Source organism: Pristis pectinata, chromosome 10 (assembly GCF_009764475.1).
Source record: "Pristis pectinata isolate sPriPec2 chromosome 10, sPriPec2.1.pri, whole genome shotgun sequence".
In the NCBI taxonomy this organism is placed as follows: Eukaryota; Metazoa; Chordata; class Chondrichthyes; order Rhinopristiformes; family Pristidae; genus Pristis; species Pristis pectinata.
The window spans coordinates 32,159,607-32,178,578 of record NC_067414.1 but is presented as its reverse complement, the minus strand read 5'-3'; the positions used below and the strand labels follow the sequence as shown (position 1 = coordinate 32,178,578).

The 18,972-nt window shown below is 41.5% G+C and overlaps 1 protein-coding gene across 4 annotated transcripts in view; it reads left to right on the top strand.

The window, feature by feature from the left end:
• The window catches only part of LOC127575423 (ensconsin-like), a 101,687-nt gene that overhangs the window by 58,184 nt on the left and 24,531 nt on the right, over positions 1-18,972 (top strand). For all 4 annotated transcript variants that reach the window (XM_052025286.1, XM_052025283.1, XM_052025284.1 and 1 more), the window contains exons 9-12: positions 1,627-1,763; positions 1,953-2,134; positions 8,560-8,719; positions 15,484-15,667. In XM_052025286.1, the coding sequence (XP_051881246.1) occupies positions 1,627-1,763; positions 1,953-2,134; positions 8,560-8,719; positions 15,484-15,667 (663 nt within the window). The remainder of the gene's footprint in view (positions 1-1,626; positions 1,764-1,952; positions 2,135-8,559; positions 8,720-15,483; positions 15,668-18,972) is intronic.

Below are 18,972 nucleotides of genomic sequence, written 5' to 3'. Positions count from 1 at the left end.
GGGTCCTGACCCAAAACGTTGACCGCCTGCTTTTCTCCACAGGTGCTGCCTGACCAGCTGAGTTCCTCCGGTATCATAGTGTCTTTCATGCTGATTTATCAAAATTGCTTTGTGCTCCTTGCTTTTTATCTTGCTCCCAATTTTGAGATATTTACAGATTTTGCGATTTTACCCTGTACACCCTTACCCAACTCATTAATATATCGGCAAAAAGCAGTGGTCCTGGCCTACTGTTCTGCTGGAGAACACTAACGATGACAGTTTGAAAATTGATCATTTTGCTACAATTTTCTTTTCTTTTTTAAACCAATTTCTTATCATTGCTCTCTTTAATGTATTTTATATTCCATGTGCGTCAATTTTTCTAACCAGTCATTCTTAGAAGACATGTGACACCTGTTGCATTTCTTTAACCCATCTTTGTCACCCCACCAAAAAGTTCAATCAGCTTTGCCAAACATGACCTGCTTTAGCAAATCCATGACAATCCATTTATTAACTCAAAGTTAGACATATGCCTAATATTTATCCCAATCATTTTATTTTTAAAAACATTGATTCACTTTCTCTGGGGGAAAAAGATGTGTGCATTCACCCTAACTATGCCCCTCATGACTTTATACACCTCTATAAGACTCCCACCCACCCCCCTCCACTCCTCCCCCAGTCCCAACAGGGATATGCTCCAAGGAATGCCCCTCCCTATAACTCAGGCCCTTGAGTCCTGACAACATTCTCATAAATCTTCTTTGCACTCTTTCCAGCTTAATGACATCTTTCTTATAACAGGATAACCAAGACTGTACACATTACTCCAGGTATTATATTGTATTGTATTGTCTTGTCTAAGATTTTGCCTGGATTGGAGGACTTCAGTTATTGGGAGATATTGGATAGGTTGAGCTGCTTTTTCCAGGAGCGGAGGAGGCTTTGGGGTGATCTAACAGGTGTTTAAAATTACAAGTCGGATGTTAGTATCTTTTTCCATCGTAAGTGTATCAAAAATAAGGAAGCCTGGGTTTAAGGTGAGAGGAAGGAGTTTTAAAGAAGAGTTGAGGGTAAAGTTTTTTTTTACACAGGTTAATTTCTGGAACTGCTGCTAGAGGAGGTGGATGGAATCAAATACAATCATTATGTTTGAGATATTAAGACGTACTGAAGTAGGCAGGACATGGAAGGATGCAGACCGAATGAGGGCAAATGAGATTAGTTTAGATGGGCAAAAAAGTTGGCATAGATATGGTGGGTCGAGGGGCCTATTTTTTTGTGCTACACAAGTTGATGACTCTGACTTTAAATGAGAACTCAGTGAGTGATGTACTAATTCATTCTGTAACCAGATGCCCACTCGTGCATCGAATAAGTTCATTGTCTATAATTTGCAGGCCTAAAGAATGAAAATTTTGAATGTTATAATTTGATGAATCTTCAGCAAAACATTGCACTGTGTGACCCAATAGTCTTTACTGACTGATGCAGGCAGATTATTCTTTAGCTAAAAATTTGTATCAGTACAGTATCTGTATTCAAATATTTGTTTCATCTGTCATGATACCAATATACTTTTCAACAGGAATGTATTAAATGGTAATATTTTTTTCCTGAAATTATTTTTAATTGTCTTAGATGGATAAAAAAGAAAAAGAGAGAGAAAATGAAAGGGAAAAGAATGCAGCTGTAGCTCTTGCTTCAAATGCAACAGCAAAGAGGTCACGTTCTCCTTTGAATGCAAAATATAAGTCACCAATGCCATCCATAGTCCGGTAAGGAAAGTGCAAGTTTATTATGCTAACTGTAACAACTTTGTTATACAGGCTTGCAATATGTCAAAACTTAAATAGAGTTTAGAGCAGAACACGTGGGAATATGGTCGGCATTTTTCTTGGGGTTTGAAGTAAGCAACTGACTTTTCTTTATTTCATCTATATAGTTTTTACTTTTGTTTATTATAGATTATCACCAAAAACAACTGCTTCTGCAGTGAATCCAAAATTACTTATTTCACCACCTGGCTCAGTAAAGAATTCATCAATTCAGAGGCCATCTTCCCCTGGGAATGTTCGTCCAGTCAAAGCATCCGAGTGTGAAATAAAGGTCCAAGAAGAAGTGAGTCCAAAAACTCAAGAGGATACAGGTAAACCCGTCATATCTTATGTTTGTAGTTAAACAGCTGACGTCTTTTCAAGACTGTTGCAAAAATCAAAGGTACAAGTTACTAAGAAACATATCCTCAGTCTTTAATGAATAACTATATAATGTCACAAGATGAATTGAAACTGAGTGCTGGAAGAGCTCAACAGGTCAAGCAGTATCTGCAGTGGCAAATGGTGCATTAGGATTTGTTTGCAGCATCCTTTCATGTTGAATCCATTTGGATGGCAGATGATCACCCCATTTAACAATTGCTAAAGGAAGTTCACCGTGTACTGATGGAGCTGGGCATATCTCCAGGCTAATATCCCATTTATCCAGGAAATTTGCATGGCAGCCTTATGGTTCCAATCTTCGTGAGAGAACGTTTACATGAATTTTAGTATGCTTTCTCGATGAGCATTTCATTGAAACAGAGTTTAATTTTCTTTACCAGGATGCTTTCCTGTTAATCTTCACATATTCATTTGCTGTGCCATACCTAGTCCAGGTCTAACTGACAATCTTTTTTGGAGTAATCCTGTGTAGTTAGACTTGGAGTATTCCTATGATATCTTCACTGTAGAAGATATTAATTTGAGATCACATTTCTATCACCTAAAACAATCAAAAGAGTTCATTTACAATTAAATTTGTATGACTGTTAATACAAATCTACAGTCTTTCCAGGAAAAGTAAGGGCCCAATTTCTCAGATGCTATTGCATTTGCGTTTTCAACATCTCTAAAGTCTTTCTTTCCATAGATCAGGAGGTACTGTGGAACATCCTCAAATTTGGCTGCTTGCAGAAAATTGTCTCTATTTTACATTTGCTCCATGATCATGTGCAAGTCATGATATTTAGCAGCAGATATACAACAGAGCCAATCTCAGCCAAGACTGGTGTCAAATAGGTCAATGCCCTAAAACTTTCCTCAATCTTTTGTACTATAATGTCGCGCCTTGCCTCCAACAAACTTCTTGTGGGAGTGAGCAAATCGTCAGAATTAATGGAAACTGTTCAACCTACCATGACTGTACTCCTGTAAGCTTGCATTTGCACTCACTTGGAGGCTGGGCTCCAAACCACTGCCAACACCTTCACTGAAACATACAAAAGGCACTTGGCATCTGCAAGCGAACATCCCCTACCAACCTGACAATAAAATTCAGGACAAGACCCTGGAAAACATGATCACTTCCCATACCTCAAAAGCCACCTCTTTATGAAGGCATCCCCATTAACTCCTGTAAATCTCTGGTCTATGACATCTCAAACTAGAGGAGAAGCATTCAGGGTGGTATTGGGAACCTCAAGTCCATGCATCATGGGCACACAGAAGTCCTGCATAAAAGGCAGGAGGAGTGCATGACCTCACAAAGTACCCATCCTCTTGCCTGCTCTGTGGAAAAAGTCCATGGTTCTCACTTTGACCTTGTTAGCCACCTTGGAACCCACAAAACTGAAGTGGAAGCAAAAATTCATAGCATCAAAACATTTGATTTATGATAATACTGTTTTAAATAATATTTTTAAATTACTGCTTTGGTATCAAAGTATTTCCAGCTTAAAATTCACTGATGCTGAAAAGAATAATAGCCTACCTTGTGCTCCTTCTCAGTCTTCACCCCATTCACTTTCTCCCATCACCTTCCCTTGCTGAGGTTTTGCCTGCACTCTTTTCCTGATTAGAGTCCCATATTAAGTACTAATTTGGTATTTCAGTTGTGATGCTGTCTTAATATGCTCAGATCATTTTCTATATCACTATAGGCCCTACCCCTCCTTTCATTATCTACTTATTATTTGCATGCATATAGAAGACTTTTGGATTCCCTTTTAACTTTGCTTATAGTCTCTCTTTGCTCATACTTTTTTTCCCCTTCTTCATTACCTTTCTCATCTTTCTATATTCAGCTTGGCTGCACTTGAATTACTTGCATCCTACACAATTTTGTTTTCTTTCCACTGACTTCATAATCTCCTCTGTCATCCAGGCTTTAATTCCCTTGCCCTTTTCCCCACTCTGGGAATGTACCTAACCTGAACCTCTTCTCACTAAAGGTCATCCATTGCTCTTTTACATGTTTACAAAACAATATTTGGTTCTACTTTAACCTAGACTACCCCTTCTCATCCCATTGAAAAGAGAGAGGGAGAAATATTTAGGTGTTAGGAATATGTCAAGAATTCAGATGTATGGCTCACCTTGCCCAATCCTTAAATCCTTTAAATTCTAAAATGATGGAACTGAGGGATCTTGGGGTCCACGTCCATAGATCCCTCAAGGTTGCCACGTAGGTCGATAGGGTTGTTAAGAAGGTGTATGGAGTGTTGGCCTTCATTAGTCAAGGTAAGGAGTTCAAGAACCGCGAGGTGATGTTGCAGCTCTATAGAAATCTGGTCAGACCACACTTGGAGTAGTGTGTTCAGTTCTGGTTGCCTCATTATAGGAAGGATGTGGAAGCTTTAGAGAGAGTGCAGAGGAGATTTACCAGGATGTTGCCTGGATTGGAGAGCATGTCTTTTGAGGATAGGTTGAGCGAGCTAGGGCTTTTCTCTTTGGAGAGGAGGAGGATGAGAGGTGACTTGATAGAGGTGTACAAGAGGCATAGATCGAGTGGACAGTCAGAGACTTTTTCCCCAGGGGACAATGGCTAACCTGAGGGGACATAATTTTAAGGTGATTAGAGGAAGGTATAAGGGGGATGTCGGGTAAGTTTTTTTTTACACAAGTAGTTGGTGTGTGGAACGCACTGCAGAGGTTGTGGGGGCAGATACATTAGGGACATTTAAGAGACTCTTGGGTAGACACATGAATGATAGAAAAATAGGGGGCTATGTGGGAGGGAAGGGTTAGATAGATCTTGGAGTAGGATAAAATGTCGGCACAACATTGTGGGCCGAAGGGCCTGTACTGTGCTGTAGTGTTCTATGATGCAGAATATGAATGCTTCCGGTGAGCTGTTTAATCAGATCTTGTGATAATTGCATTATGATGCTGGAGGAACTCAGTAGGCCAGGCAGCATCCGTGGAGAAAAGCAGACAGTCTACCCTCCTAAAGAAGGGTCCTGACCCGAAACGTTGACTGCCTGCTTTTCTCCACAGATGCTGCCTGGCCTGCTGAGTTCCTCCAGCATCATGGTGTTTTTCATCTAGATTCCAGCATCTGCAGTCCTGTGTTTCTCATGTGATAATTGCATATGCGCATTAAGCAAAACCAACATATTATCATAGTAATTGTATGTTACCAGACCAGATCAAGCCATACAGCTGGCAGTTGTATAGCTATTTCTATGGCAACAATTACTTGACTGGTCCAATTCTTCTAACCAAGGTCTGCATTCCAAAGGCCCTTTGTTCGGCGATAACCCAAAGTTATGCTGAGAACAGCTGTTCTGCTGTAAACAATCCTCCCTTGGTCCGTGTATTTCTTGCTGTTTAATTGTGGAACTGCCGGGTCTCAGCACTACACCACCTGATATGCAAGCCTTGATAATTGCCAAACAGATTCACCACAGACCCAAACCCAGTGCAGACTGTAATCAAGCAAGCCAATGTCATCACACCAACTTTGTTGTGAATCCTTCTGGTTTCAATACTTTTACTAATCTGCAACAGGCTCCTTGCTGGTTGAATGGAAGCAATACACATTTATCATCTCTTGTCCAGAACCAAAATCAAAACCAAACAATTTCAGTTATTAGAATGGAGTATGTAAATGAATCTTGCTGCTTGTTCATTTGGAGGATGAACTTCAAACCACAGAATCCTTCACTGAAGCACGTGAATGGATAGGTCTTTCAACCAAATGCCCAAAGGCAAAAGTGCTTTATGAACTTGCCCTCAGCACAGTACCAACCCCTGCACCTCTGACAATAAAAATCAATAACAAGGCCCTAGTCACTGTGGAATATGAAGCAGTCGTATGTCAGGAGCCCGTTCTCACTGAAGGCTTTCTCAGTCTGTGGAGAAGCATTGGAAGAAGAACTAAATGTTCAAACCCAGCAGTAAGCTTGTGTTTTACAAGGCAGCAGTGAACCTCGCTCCTCTACACACATTATCAGAAAGTTTCCCAAATCCATCGGGAGGGTGGGCTCACCAACGTCAGCGTGCTTCTCGGGCCAGCATCCATGACATCTATCCTCTGGTTAAGCTGGACCAACTCTAATGGGCAGATCACCCTTGCTTGATGCCTGACACTAGACTCCTGAAGTAAGTACTGTGTCCTGTAACTGCAGACAATTTCCAGGACAAAGAAAATGTTTGAAGAACCATGTCAAAATACCATTTTACAAAAAAATTTGTTACATACTCGCCAGCTCACAGAAATTCCTAGCCGTGACCATCAAATAGACAGAGAAACATAAGGAATGTGCAGGAGAGTTGGGATTTCTCTAGAAATGCATACAGACCAAGCACAAGTGGCAGGAGGAGTCTGTGACAGTCCAGTCAAGCCAGTTGCTCACCCTATCGAGCTGCATCTGTCCCATGTGTGGCAGAGTCTATGCATCTTCTGTAGCTTTCATTAGTCTCTTCAGAACCCATGAAACTTGAGTGAAGTAAATCATTGTCAGCTCCAAGGGATTGCCTAAGAAAATGATAACTCATTGCTGAGGTACCACTGTGCTTTGCTAGCTGAGGCCCAGGTGTGTAGGCTCAACGCGATTGTCCATTCACATCCAACCAGATTAGTTTGGGCAGGCACGATAGTGTAGCGGTTAGCGTAACACTATGACGGCGCTGGTGACCCGGGTTCAATTCCGGCCACTGTGAGGCATTTGTATGTTCTCCCCGTGACTGCATGGGTTTCCTCCAGGTGCTCTGGTTTCCTCCCACGTTCCAAAGACGTACGGATTAGGAAGTTGTGGGCATGCGATGTTGGCACCAGAAGCATGGTGACACTTGCAGGCTGCCCCCAGAACATTCTACGCAAAGATGCATTTCGCTGTTGTTTAGATGTACATGTGACTAATAAAGAAATCTTATCTCAAGTGGGAACTGAGTGGTTGGTCAGGTCCATTTGAGATCAGGAACATTTGTGGCAGTAGAAAAACCTTAGAATCAGGATCAGGTTTATTATCACTGACGTATTTTGTGAAATTTGTTGTTTTACAGCAACAGTGTAGTGCAAGACATGAAGACATTTAAAAAAAATTACTATAAGTTACAAAAATAAATAGTGTAAAAGAGGAATAATGAGTTAGTGTTCATGGACCGTTCAGAAATCTGATGACAGAGGGGAAGAAGCTGTTCCTGAAACGTTGAGTGTGGGTCTTCAGGCTCCTTCTAAGTGCATCCATCTCTTTTGAATAATGGAATTGGTTTCCCAGGCTTATTTTTAATTTAAATTATTTCTCTTAATAGTTTAAAAGCTACCTGAAGCTTCATGTCTTGATATTTTAAATACAAACTTGACAGTCGTGTTCAATCCATTATTCCCTCATCTCACCTATTAATGCCGTTTTGTGGCTAGACTTCGTGTTCTACAGTTCTTAGAAACAATTGTGTTTTATTGCAGTGTTACTCATCTTGCTGTCATTTCAATACAAATGTTAACCATTCCGTTTTTCATACAAAATTAACCTGTAATTGCCCACACTCTAAAGATATTCTATTATCAATAAAAAAAAATCAAAGGCTTAATTCCCACACCTGTGGTTAATTTTGGTCTTCATTGCAAGTGTTATGAAGTATAAAAGTAGGGAACATTTCATGCAATTTTACAGGGTGCTGGTGAGCCCACACCTAGAGTACGTCTAGAGTTTTGGTTTCCATATTTAAAACATGTTTTAGAGAGAGTACAGAGAAGGTTATTTGATTTGAACCCTGGGATAGAGGTTGAGGTAAGAAGCAAGGCTGAGTATGTGAGGCCTATGTTGTTTGGAGTTTAGATGAATGAGAAGTGACTTTATTGAAACATATTGGATTCTGAGATGCGTTGTTCAGGTGGATGCTGAGAAGATGTCCCCCTCCTTGGGGGAGGGTATGCAGAACAAGGGGGCACACTTTCAGAATAAGGGGTCATCCACTTAACACTGAAATGAGGAGGAATCATTCCTCCATGGGCCATGATTCTTTCCAATTCCCTATTGCAGGGAGCTATGAAGGCAGAGGGATAACACTGAAATGTTGTTTTCAGTCTGTGTTTTCAATATAGTCAAATATTTGAAATACAAGGGAGCCAAGGGGTGTGAAGGGAACATGGGAGACTGGCGTTGAGCCCAAGTTCATTCACAATCTTAATAAATAGCAGAGCAGGCATGAGTGGTCCCACTTTTGCTTATGGTTTTGTTTCTTATTGTTAATTGGGAAAGCATGGGATCCATCTGTGAATTAATGACTATTTTTGAAATCTATTTAACCACTATTTGCATTTAAACTTTACATCTAAATTCAAATATTTATTCTTTTTCTATTTGTATAGAAAACATTCCAGTCATACTTTCTGCTACTCCTGGTAAGGTCACAGCAGGTACCACTGATGCAGCAGAGGCCACAAGGCTTCTGACTGAGAAACGGCGAATAGCACGGGAACAGAGGGACCGGGAGGAAGAGGAGAAAAGAGAACAAGAGGAGAGAGAAAGGTACACTATTATTTTGATGTAGGTTCGAGGAATTGTTATCTTCAATTTACAGTAATTTAATACGAAAACAGTACTAATCCAAATTTTGTCAAATAAGTAAGTTGGTTTGCATTTTTCAGAAATCCAGTTTAACTGGCTTATAATTGGGAGCTTTGTGTTTGCCTAACCAGAACCACGGTCTAGTTTCATATGTCACCCTTGTGCTTACAGAGCTATACTGGTTTTCAGTCCAGCAAAATTCTTATCCTTGTTTTCAGACCCCTGCCAGGCCTCAAACCTCCCTATATCTGTAGACTTCTTCAGCTTCACAAAGTTCAGCTCCTCCAGTTTGGGACTCTTGCACATTCCCAAATTTAATATTTCACTGTTGATAGTCATACCTTAAGTGACTTAATTTCTGGAATTCTCTCCCTTAAAACTCTCAACTTCTACATCTTCCTCTATTAAGGCACTCCTTAAAACCTACCTTTGTCTAAACTTTAGATCTATTATACTAATATAACATTATTTATGTACACATTTAAATAGTATTGTTTTAAGTAGCATTGCCAAAACTTAGTCCGGAAATGAAGTTATCATGTTAGTTGGGTTTGATATATCTAGTCCTATAGCTACAGTGTTTTCCTGAACTAGAGTTGGTTTCAAAACTGCTATTAAAACTAATGCAATAGTTACAATCCTTGAGAAAACCTATTGTTCTGAATCTGTTGTTTTCTGGGAGTACTTCAATAGAAAGAAATTGGCAATAAACAGCAATGTCAGTAAGTCTTTGTAACTCATGGTGATTCTTTTCTATTCCAAGGCTGGGGGAAGTGGCTGAAGTGGTGGTATTGGGAGAAATTTTGCAGCGTGAGTGCAAATATTGTTCTTGCAACAATGTTTTAATGAAAGACTAGGAAATGTAAAGAAGAAAAGCAAATTTATCTTGGATTTTGAAACCAGAGTATGGAAAATGTAGCATTGTGTTATAACAATATAAGAATAGTCACTTGATGGAAGCCTTCAAAATCAAATCAGGAGAAAGATAAACCAGATGATCTACCATCTATTGACTTGGGCACTGAACTGAATATGGCAAAGCTGCTCCAGTGCTGATAACGTCCTCGCTGTAAACGTATGTGGACAGATGATTAATACTGGTGAGTCGAACAGCAGTCTGACATAATTGTATTTGGAGAATCACACCTTACACACAGTGTGCCAGACTTCATCACAATCCCATTCACAGGACAGACACACCAGAGGCAGAGATGGCAGTACCTTGCAGGTGAGAGGATGTAGCTGTGGAACTTGTCAGTAGGTAGGCCAAGTAACAGAACTGGCAGTCAGGGAGCACTTTGGCTTAGTGACCATAATTCTATTAGTTTTAAGATGGTGATGGAAAAGGATAGGACAGGTCCAAGGTTAGGGTACTAAACTGGAGCAGGGCTAATTTTGGGGGAATTGGGCAGGATCTAGCAGAGGTCAATTGGGTGAGCCTGTTTGAAGACAAAGGAACAAAGATTAAGTGGAAGGTTTTTAAGAGTGTGGTATCAAGAGTTCAGAAGCAGCATGTTCCTGTTAGGATGAAGGGTAAAACTGGCAAGTTCAGGGAACTTTGGCAGACAAGGGATCTTGAGGTTCTGGTCAAGAAAAAGAAGGAATCATTAGGAGGTCGGGGATGAGTGAATCCCTTGATGACTATAAAAAGATTAAGAATACTCCAAAGAGGGAAGTCAGAAGGCAAAGAGAGGGTATGAGATGGATCTGACAAGTAAGGTTAAGGAAAATCCCAGGAGGTTCTGTAGCTATATAAAGAGTAAAAGGGTGGATAGGGAGAGAGTAGGTCCCCTTGGAGATCATCAGGACTGCCTATGTTTTGAGCTGCAGGAGATGGGTGGGATTTTTAACAAATATTTCTCCTCTGTGTTTACTGAGGAGAAAATCATGGTTGCTCAAGAGATAAGGGAAACTAGTGGAGATGTTTTGGAGGAAATTCATATTACCAGGGAGGAGGTATTTGAGCCTTAAACACATTAAAGTGGATAAATCCCCAGGGCCTGACCAAGTGCATCCTCGGACTTTGTGGGAGGCTAGAGAAGAAATTGCAGAGGCCCTTGCAGAGATATTTGCTTCATTGTTAGCCACTGGTGAAGTTCACGAAGACGGGAAGGTGGCTAATGTTCCATTGTTTAAGAAGGATAGCAAGGACAAGCCAGGGAACTACAGGTCAGTCAGCATGACATCAGTAGTGGGGAAGTTACTGGAGGGAATTCTCAGGGACAGGATTTACCAGCATTTGGATAGACGGTCTGTTTAGGAGGAGTCAGCATGGCTTTGCGCATGGAGTTTTTTGAAGAGGTAACTGAAAAGGTAGATAAGGATAGGGCAGTGGCTGTTGTCTATTTAGACTTTAGCAAGGCCTTCAACAAGGTCCTGCATGATAGGCTGGTCTGAAAGGTTAGGTCCCATGGAATCCAGGGAGAGCTAGTTAGGTGGATCCAAAATTGGCTCGGAGGTAGGAAGATGAGGGTGGTGGTTAAAGGTTGTTTTTAGGAATGGAGGCCGGTGACTAGTGGTGTGCCACAGGGGTCAATGTTGGGATCCTTGTTATTTGTTATTTATGTAAATGATTTGGATGCAAGTGCACAAAGCTTGGTTGGTAAGTTTGTGGATGACATGAAATTAGGAGGTGTTGTTGAGGGTGAAGGAGGTTATTGTAGATTACAGGGGGATCTTGATCATTTAGGGAAGTGGGCCAAGGAGTGGCAAATGGATTTCAATACAGATAAGTGTGAGGTGATGCATTTTGGAAAGTCAAACCAGAGTAGGACTTGTACTATGAATGGTGGGGCACTGGGGAGTGTAATGGAACAGAGGGATCTAGGAGTACAAGTGCATTGTTCATTGAAAGTGACATAACAGGTAGACAGGGTGGTGGAAAAGGAGTTTAGCACACTGGTCTTCATCAGTCAGGGCACGGAGTATAGGAGTTGGGACATTATGTTGTATAAGTTGTTGGTGAGGCTGCACTCAGAGTACTGTGTACGGTTTTGGTTGCCCTGTTATAGGAAAGATGTGGTTAAACTAGAAAGTGCAGAATAGACTTGAGATGTTGCCAGGATTAGAGGGACCGAGTTCTAGGGAGAGGTTGGCCAGGCTAGGTATTTATTCCTTGGAAAGTAGGAGAATGAGGGGCAGCCTTGTAGAAATGTTTAAAATTATGAGAGCCATAGATAAGGTGGACGGTAATAGTCTTTTACCCAGGGTAGGTGAGTCCAAAACTAGGGGGGCAGAGGTTTAGGGTGAGAGGAAGAGGACTTAAAAGGGATCTGAGGAGCAACTTTTTCATGCAGAGGGTGGTGAATATATGGAACGAGCTGTCAGAGGAAGTGGTTGAGAGGCAGGTACAATAGAAGCACTTGGATAGGTACATGGAGGGGTGGGGCCTAGAGGGATATGGGCTGAACACAGGAAATTGGGATTAGCTGGGTGGGCACCATGGTCGGCATGGACTCATTGGGCCGAAGGGCCTGTATCTGTGCTGTGTTGGTCTATAACTCTAACTATAGAAGCCAAATGACTTGGGATAAAATATTCCTGAATTGATGAATCGGTGTTTTCCCCATCATGAGGACACTCCCCACTCCCTCCAAACAAGTTCTGTGGTACTAAAATCATAACAAATGGATGGACTAGGAATAAATCTTGCAGCTGAACTGGGCATTCATAAGATGCTGTGGACCGTAAGCAGCAGAAATCTGTTGCACTGTAATCTATAACCTCATAGCCAGAAACATGCCTCACTTTACTATTTCTATCAAACCAAAGAAGTAACCTTCGTTCAATAAGTAGTGTGGGTATGTATTCTGGGACCAGCATCATGCCTACCCAAAAATGAGGTGCCAACTTGGGGAAGCTGCAACACAAGACTACACGTGTGCTAAACAGCAAAACCACTGAAATAAACACAGCTAAATGATCCCTCTACCAGTGGATCAGATCGAGGCTCTGCAGTCCTGCCACAGTTAGTTATTTACCATTGTGAGCAGTGAGACAACACCAGAGGAAGCAGCTCTAAGAACCTCCCCGTCCTTGGTGATAGCTGAGCTCAATACAAGAGTGCTAAAGTCAATGCTAAAGCATTTGTGAACATATTTTGGCAGAAGTGCTGAGTGGTTGATCCATCTGGGACTAGAAACCGGTCTCTTGGCAATTCGATTCAACTCCTTGTGTCTGTGAGAAATGACTAGAACTCCATATGCAGTAATGTGTATGAGACCAGACAACATCCTGACTCTTGGACCAAAGACTTGCATTCCAAAAGTAACCTTGCCTCTAGCCAAGCTATTCCAGTACAGTTACAATGCTGACATCTACCTGACCATTTGGAAGATTGTCTAGGTACATTATGTCCACAGAAAGCAGGACAAATCTAATCTGGCTAGTTAATATTCCATCAGTCTTCAAACATTAACAGAGTGACAGTAGATATCGTTGTCAAGCAGTACTAACTAACATCCTCCTCACCGATGTCTAGTTTGGGTTTCTTCAACTTCCATCACCTGATTCCATACCTCATCAGAGCCTTGCTCCAAACATGGACCCAAGAGCTGAATTCCAGAAGGAGGATGAGAATGACTGCCCTTAACATCAAGGCATCATTTGATCAAGAAGATCTAGTATTGATATAAACAGAGAAGGAGGAGAAAATACTCCAGCAGTTGAATTTATACTTCTCTCAAAGGAGTTGTGGTCCTTGATGGCCAAGCAACACATCCCCACAAAATTGTTGCAGAAGTTCCTCAGAACCATCTCCTAGACCCAGCAATATTCAGCTACTACTTCTATGAATTACCTTCCATCATAAAGTCAGAAATGGGAATATTGGATGAAGTTTACACAATGCACAACAATAGTGGTTACCATTTACAAAATCCACAATGGTTGTGTAGGCTCCTCTAACTGTATTTCTCAAAGTTCACAGCCTCTACATCAAAGGTGATAGATGTGTGGAAACACCACCATCTCCTGGTTTTTCTCCAAGCCACAAACCATTCTGACTTGGAAATATGTTGTCATTCTTTCATTATTGTTGGACCGATATCTTGGAATTCTCAAGCAAACAGTTGTTTTATCTTTTTAGACAGGCTGCAGTGGTTCAAGAAGGTGGCTCAGCACCAATATTTCAAGGGCAATTAAGGCAATAATTGCTGGTCCTGTCAGTGATTGCCCACATTCTGATAAATTAACTAAAAACAAAATTTAAAGGAGAGATTTCTTTAATTTTTCAAGATAAACTATCTTAGCTATTGTAGCTATTTTCACTGAATACAAGCTTGGAAAGAATATGCTTTTTACTCTTAGATTCTCTTCAGGTGAAGTTACACATGGTATTTTCTTTTATTCTGTCATCTGTTCCTTGAACTCCTGCAGTTTACATGTTGTATGGATTAGGCTTTCCAAATACAAGGCCCTTTATGTATTATTCTGTGTTCATTCCTTTTTCTTTTCTCTGGTTTTTGAAATGTGAAAGATCTTGGTGATCATGGTCCTGATGAAATCAGGTGAGTTTATATCGGAGGCTTTGCAGAGTCAAAGGCAGTCTTCCACCTTAATTTGAATGCTTTCTGTTAGATGTAAGCAATGTAGATTGGTCAGTGATACAAATTTTCTAGAGGTCAGCTTGTTCTTTTGGACATTGGGTGATTTAACTTGTACATGGATTATGTGTCTAATCTGTGTGTATTGCTTGCTTGAGTTACTATATTTATTGCTCTACAATAGCTTTGCGATAGAATTTGATAACTAGGGCATTATCTCTTATTTTTAGTACCTTTAGCTTCTAAGGCAATTAATGGTGTACCGTAATTGTCTACTGGAGTGGATCACATCTAGTTCTCTGGTGGGGCATATCTTGGAAAAGGTATTGTCATGGAATCCATTGTTGACCACTTCCTCCATAGTTGAACACCAATATATCATTATCCCCTTTCCATCTGTTGAATAATGCCAAAAGCACACTGAATAAGGAAGGAAGGAAGCAAACACACCCTCATGGGCATACCCCAGCCTACTTAGATGTTAAACCACAATTGCTATGTATATCACTTGTAAAGTCTGTGTGTGGATAGGTGCCATTAGATACCTAGCCAGCACAGCATGGTATGCAGACTCTAAAGTGCTCAGAACAACCACAGTTACTTTGGTTATGCTCTGTGATAGATCAGGAAAATGTGCAACAAATATGGGTTCTCTGCATTCACATTTGAATGGATTTCCAAGAAGTTTCAGATTCTACCATCTGCAGCTTGTTCAGATTCCATCATTTGCAGTTTTATTTGCTTTCCATGAAGTTTGAAATTAGGGTAATTTCCATGTTATTACAATTTTTGGGAACTTGACTGCATTGGAGAGTTGGAGAAATACATTCCAGAACCTTTTTTTTTGAGTTGAGCTTGGGATGCTGAATCATTAAGAAGGGAGGTCATTGTTATTCCTGGCTACATCTTAGATGAGTGGGTAAGACTTTGTGAATGGGGTGGAATTTGTTTTATTTTTGTGTCCAGAGTGTCAGTGTCAGCATTTGGCCTTTTTTAAATGAGCAATGTTTGTCAGCATTTTGAAAGGTGTATACAGATTATCTAACATTGGGTGTGATTCTTTATTAAGATGAAGGTATCCTCCTTTGGATACCTGCATGTTCTTTAGAAAAGGATTTTCAATGTGGTGCTCTCTTATTCTGCACGTCTGAACCAATATTTATGGTTTGCTGTTAAATAAAGGCAAATGAAGGAAGAAATGCAGCGGCGAAAATACGAAGAGAAAGCTCGCCGTGAAGAGGAAGCTCGGAGACTTGAAGAAGAAAAGAGACTTCAAGAACAACAGCAAAAACTTGAAGAGGAGCGTCGACTTCTAGAGGAAAAGGCTCAAAGAGACAGAGAAGAAAGGGAGCGTTTGCAAAAGCAAGTGAGTTCATTTTATTAATTCTGTATATAAGATTTGCATTTTTTTTCATTGTCACTGATCTTTTCATCATTTGTGTATTCGGCAAAGTAAGGTGAAATTTTATTACAGGCTCTAATCTCTTAAATGTTAATGACCTGTGAGACTTGAGGGAAATGACAAGAATGCATCTGCACATAAAGATTGCTTAAGCATATAAGATTGTTGCCATATTCTGAATAGTCTTTTGAACAAGATTTCTCCAGAACAAGATGAAATAAAGAATAATTGTAGACCAATCCACCCTTTGGGTATTCCTTTAACAGATATAAGTGATTTGATTCATCTCAACTTGTTACTCATTGTCAAGTTTTGCTCTTGTGTTTTGTGTTGGATAACTACTTGCTTGCCACAACCCAGCAGTCAAAAATTATCATGATCTGCAATCACCTACTAGCAGCCATTCTCATCTAATGGTATGGCTTGTCTCACTGCAGGATTGTAAGTTGTTGTCATTGCCATGTTAATCATTGATTGGCTAATTGGCAGCAGCCAATAAAAAGAAGTTGGGCGTGAAGTGAGCGGAAGCTAAGGTGAGGTTCTGGTCAGGTCTTATTGCACAGAGCAGTGGGAATTGGCATTCAGGGCAGTGGTATGCTACTCTTGCAGGATATGGGAAGTCAGGGAGACCTCCAGTATCTCTGACTACACCTGCGAGAAGTGCATCCAGCTGCAGCTCCTTGCAGACCGTGTTAGGGGGCTAGAGCTGGATGAACTCTGGATCATTTGGGAGACTGAGGGGTTGATAGAGAGGACTTACAGGGAGGCAATCACACCTAGGTTGCAGGATGCAGGTAACTGGGTGACTGTCAGGAGACGGAAAGCGAATAGGCAGTCAGTGCAGTGTACCCTATGGCCATTCCCCTCAATAACAAGTATATCACTTTGGATACCGTTGAGGAGGATGACCTACCAGGGGAAAGTCACAGTGGCCAGGTCTCTGGCACTGAGTATGGCTCTGTGGCTCAGAAGGGAAGTGAGGAGAAGATGAGGGCAAAAGTGATAGGGTATTCATTGGTCAGGGGAACAGACGTGAGATTCTATGGGCAAGAATGAGATGGTATGTTGCCTCCCAGGTGCCAGGGTCAGGGACGTCTTGGATTGAGTCCACAGCATTCTTAAGGGGGATGGTGAGCAGCCAGAAGTCATGGGATACATTGGTGCCAACAATGTAGCTAGGATAAGGGATGAGGTCTTGAAGAGTGAATATAGGGAGTTGGGGAGGAAGCTAAAAAGCAGAACCTCAAGAACCTCTGGATTGCTGCCTGTGCCATGCACCAGTAAGGGCAAGAATAGGAAGATATGGCAGATGACTGTGTGGCTGATGAGTTGGGGCAGGGTTTCAGATTTGTGAATCATTGGAACTCGAGAGGGACCAATGTCCTTGTGGGCAGGTTTGCTAGAGCTGTTGGGGAGGGTTTAAACTAGGTTGGCAGTGGGATGGGAACCAGAGTGTTAGGTCAGATGATGGAGCAGTTGGTGTAAAGGTCGATACAATGTGCAGAGAAACTGAGGAAGGATAGGCAGTGGATAGGGCGTAAATGCTGTCAGCTGGATGAGTTGAAATGTGTTTACTTTAATGTGAGAAGTATTAAGAATAAGGGTGATGATCTTAGAGCATTATGATGTTGTAGCCATTACAGAGACTTGGCTGTCGCAAGGACAGGATTGGCTGCTTGATGTTCTGAAGTTTAGATGTTTCAAATGGGATAAGGACAGAGGTAAAAGGGGGGTGCGGGGAGTGACGTTGCTAATCAGGGATAGTATCACGGCGGCAGAAAAGGAGGACGTTGTGGCGGGATCATCTACTGAGTCAGTGTGGGTGGAAGTCAGAAACAGGAAGGGAGCGATCGCTCTAATAGGAGTATTCTATAGGCCCCCCAGTAGCAAACAGGACACTGAGGAGCAGATAAGTAGACAGATTTTGGAAAGGTGCAAAAATAATATGGTTGTTGTCATTGGGTGACTTCAACTTCCCTCATATTGATTGGCACCTCCTTAGTGCAAAAGGTTTAGATGGGGCAGAATTTATTAGATGTGTCCAGGAAGGATTCCTGACACAGTATGTGGACAGGCCGACCAGAGGAGAGGCCATACTGGATATAGTACTGAGCAATGAATCTGGTCAGGTGATAGTCCTCTCAGTGGGCGAGCATTTCAGAGATAGTGACCTTTAGCATAGCCATGGACAAGGGTAGGAGCAGATGATCTGGGAAAGTATTTAATTGTGGGAGGGTGTATTATGATGGTAATAGGTGGGAACTTGGGAATGTAAATTAGGAACAGATGCTCTCAGTGAAATGTACCGCAGGAATGTGGTGGTTGTTTAGGGAACACTTGCATGGGGTTCTGGATAGGTTTGTCCCACTGAGACAAGAAAGGGATGGTAGGGTGAAGGAACCATGGTTGAAAAGAGGGGTGGAACATTTAGTCAAGAGGAAGAAGGAAGCATACTTAAAGTTTAGGAAGCAAAAATCATACAGGGCTCTTGAGAATTATAAGGTAGCTGGGAGAGATCTTAAGGGATTTAGGAGAGCTAGAAAGGGACATGAGAAGGTCTTGGCGAATAGGGTTTTCCTTAATCCTAAGGCATTCTACATGTACGTGAAGAACAGGAGGATGACTAGAATGAGGGTAGGACTGTTCAAGGATAAAGGGGGGAACATGTGCCTGGATGTGGAGGAGGTAGGGGAGGTCCTTAATGAATACCTTCCATCAGTGTTCACTAGGGAGAGGGACTTAGATGAATGTGAGGTCAGCGTAGAACAGGATAATGTGCTGGAGCACATCGAGTTTAAGAAAGGCAGTGTTGGAGCTTCTGAAAAACATTGGAATAGTTAAGTCCCTGGGGCTGGGCAGGATATACCCCAGGTTACTATGGGAAGCGAGGGAAGAGATTGCTGGGGTGTTGACTATGATCTTTATGTCCTCCCTGGCCACAGGAATGATACCAGAGGAATGGAGGATGGCAAATATTGTTCCCTTGTTCAAGAAAGGTCATGGGGATAATCCTGGGAATTATAGACCAGTGAGTCTTGCATCAGTGGTGGGCAAACTATTGTAGAGGATTCTTTGGGACAGGATTTATGAGCATTTAGAGAAGCATAGTCTTATTAAGGATAGTCAGCATGGCTTTGTGAGGTGCAGGTCATGCCTCACGAGCCTAATTGAGTTTTTTGAGGAGGTGACAAAACATTGATGAAGGTAGAGTGGTGGATGTAGTGTATATGCTTAGTAAGTCTGCAGATGACACAAAGGTAAGTGGTGTG